Below are 587 nucleotides of genomic sequence, written 5' to 3' on the forward strand. Positions count from 1 at the left end.
GTCCAGCCCCTGATGAGTGTCCATTGGTGTTGCCTTCGCCTTCCCTCCTCCCCTCTCCCCGGCTTGCCCTGCCCATGTTTTGTATGTCTCTGTCCATCCAGGCTCCTGACGTTCAAGTTCGCAGGGACGTCACGTCCGCACTTGAACTTGCAGCTCAGGGGGGCTTTTGCCATTTTTTTCATCTCTCTCTCTCTCTCCTTCTCTCTCTCCCTCTCTCTCCCTCTCCCTCTCTCTCTCTTTTTTTTTCCTTGCACAAAAAAAAAAAAAGCCATGACTGCTATCCCACAATTCATCTTCCCTGCGCCATCTTTGTATTATTTCTAATTTATTTTGGATGTCAAAAGACATTGATGAAGATATTTTCTCTGGAGTCTCCTTCCTCTCTAACCCGTCTCTCCCGATGTGAACCGAGCGACTCACAAGCCACCGAAGCCACCAACCCACCATGTCGCGCCGCAAGCAAGGCAAACCCCAGCACTTAAGCAAACGGGAATTTTCACGTAAGTAACCCGGAGAGCAATTTATTTAATTTCCCCTTCACGGATTTAATTTTTAATTTGAGCGAGAGCAGGGAGAAGGGGGGGGGG

General features: G+C 49.2%; 1 protein-coding gene across 1 annotated transcript in view; it reads left to right on the forward strand.

Annotated features, from left to right (window-relative positions):
• Window positions 1–445: 445 nt before the first annotated feature.
• The window catches only part of BCL11A (B-cell CLL/lymphoma 11A (zinc finger protein)), a 73,888-nt gene continuing 73,746 nt past the window's right edge, over window positions 446–587 (forward strand). Inside the window, exon 1 of the mRNA XM_009319636.1 lies at window positions 446–500. Within this exon, the coding sequence (XP_009317911.1) occupies window positions 446–500 (55 nt within the window). The remainder of the gene's footprint in view (window positions 501–587) is intronic.

Source organism: Pygoscelis adeliae, unplaced genomic scaffold, assembly GCF_000699105.1.
Source record: "Pygoscelis adeliae isolate BGI_AS28 unplaced genomic scaffold, ASM69910v1 Scaffold122, whole genome shotgun sequence".
In the NCBI taxonomy this organism is placed as follows: Eukaryota; Metazoa; Chordata; class Aves; order Sphenisciformes; family Spheniscidae; genus Pygoscelis; species Pygoscelis adeliae.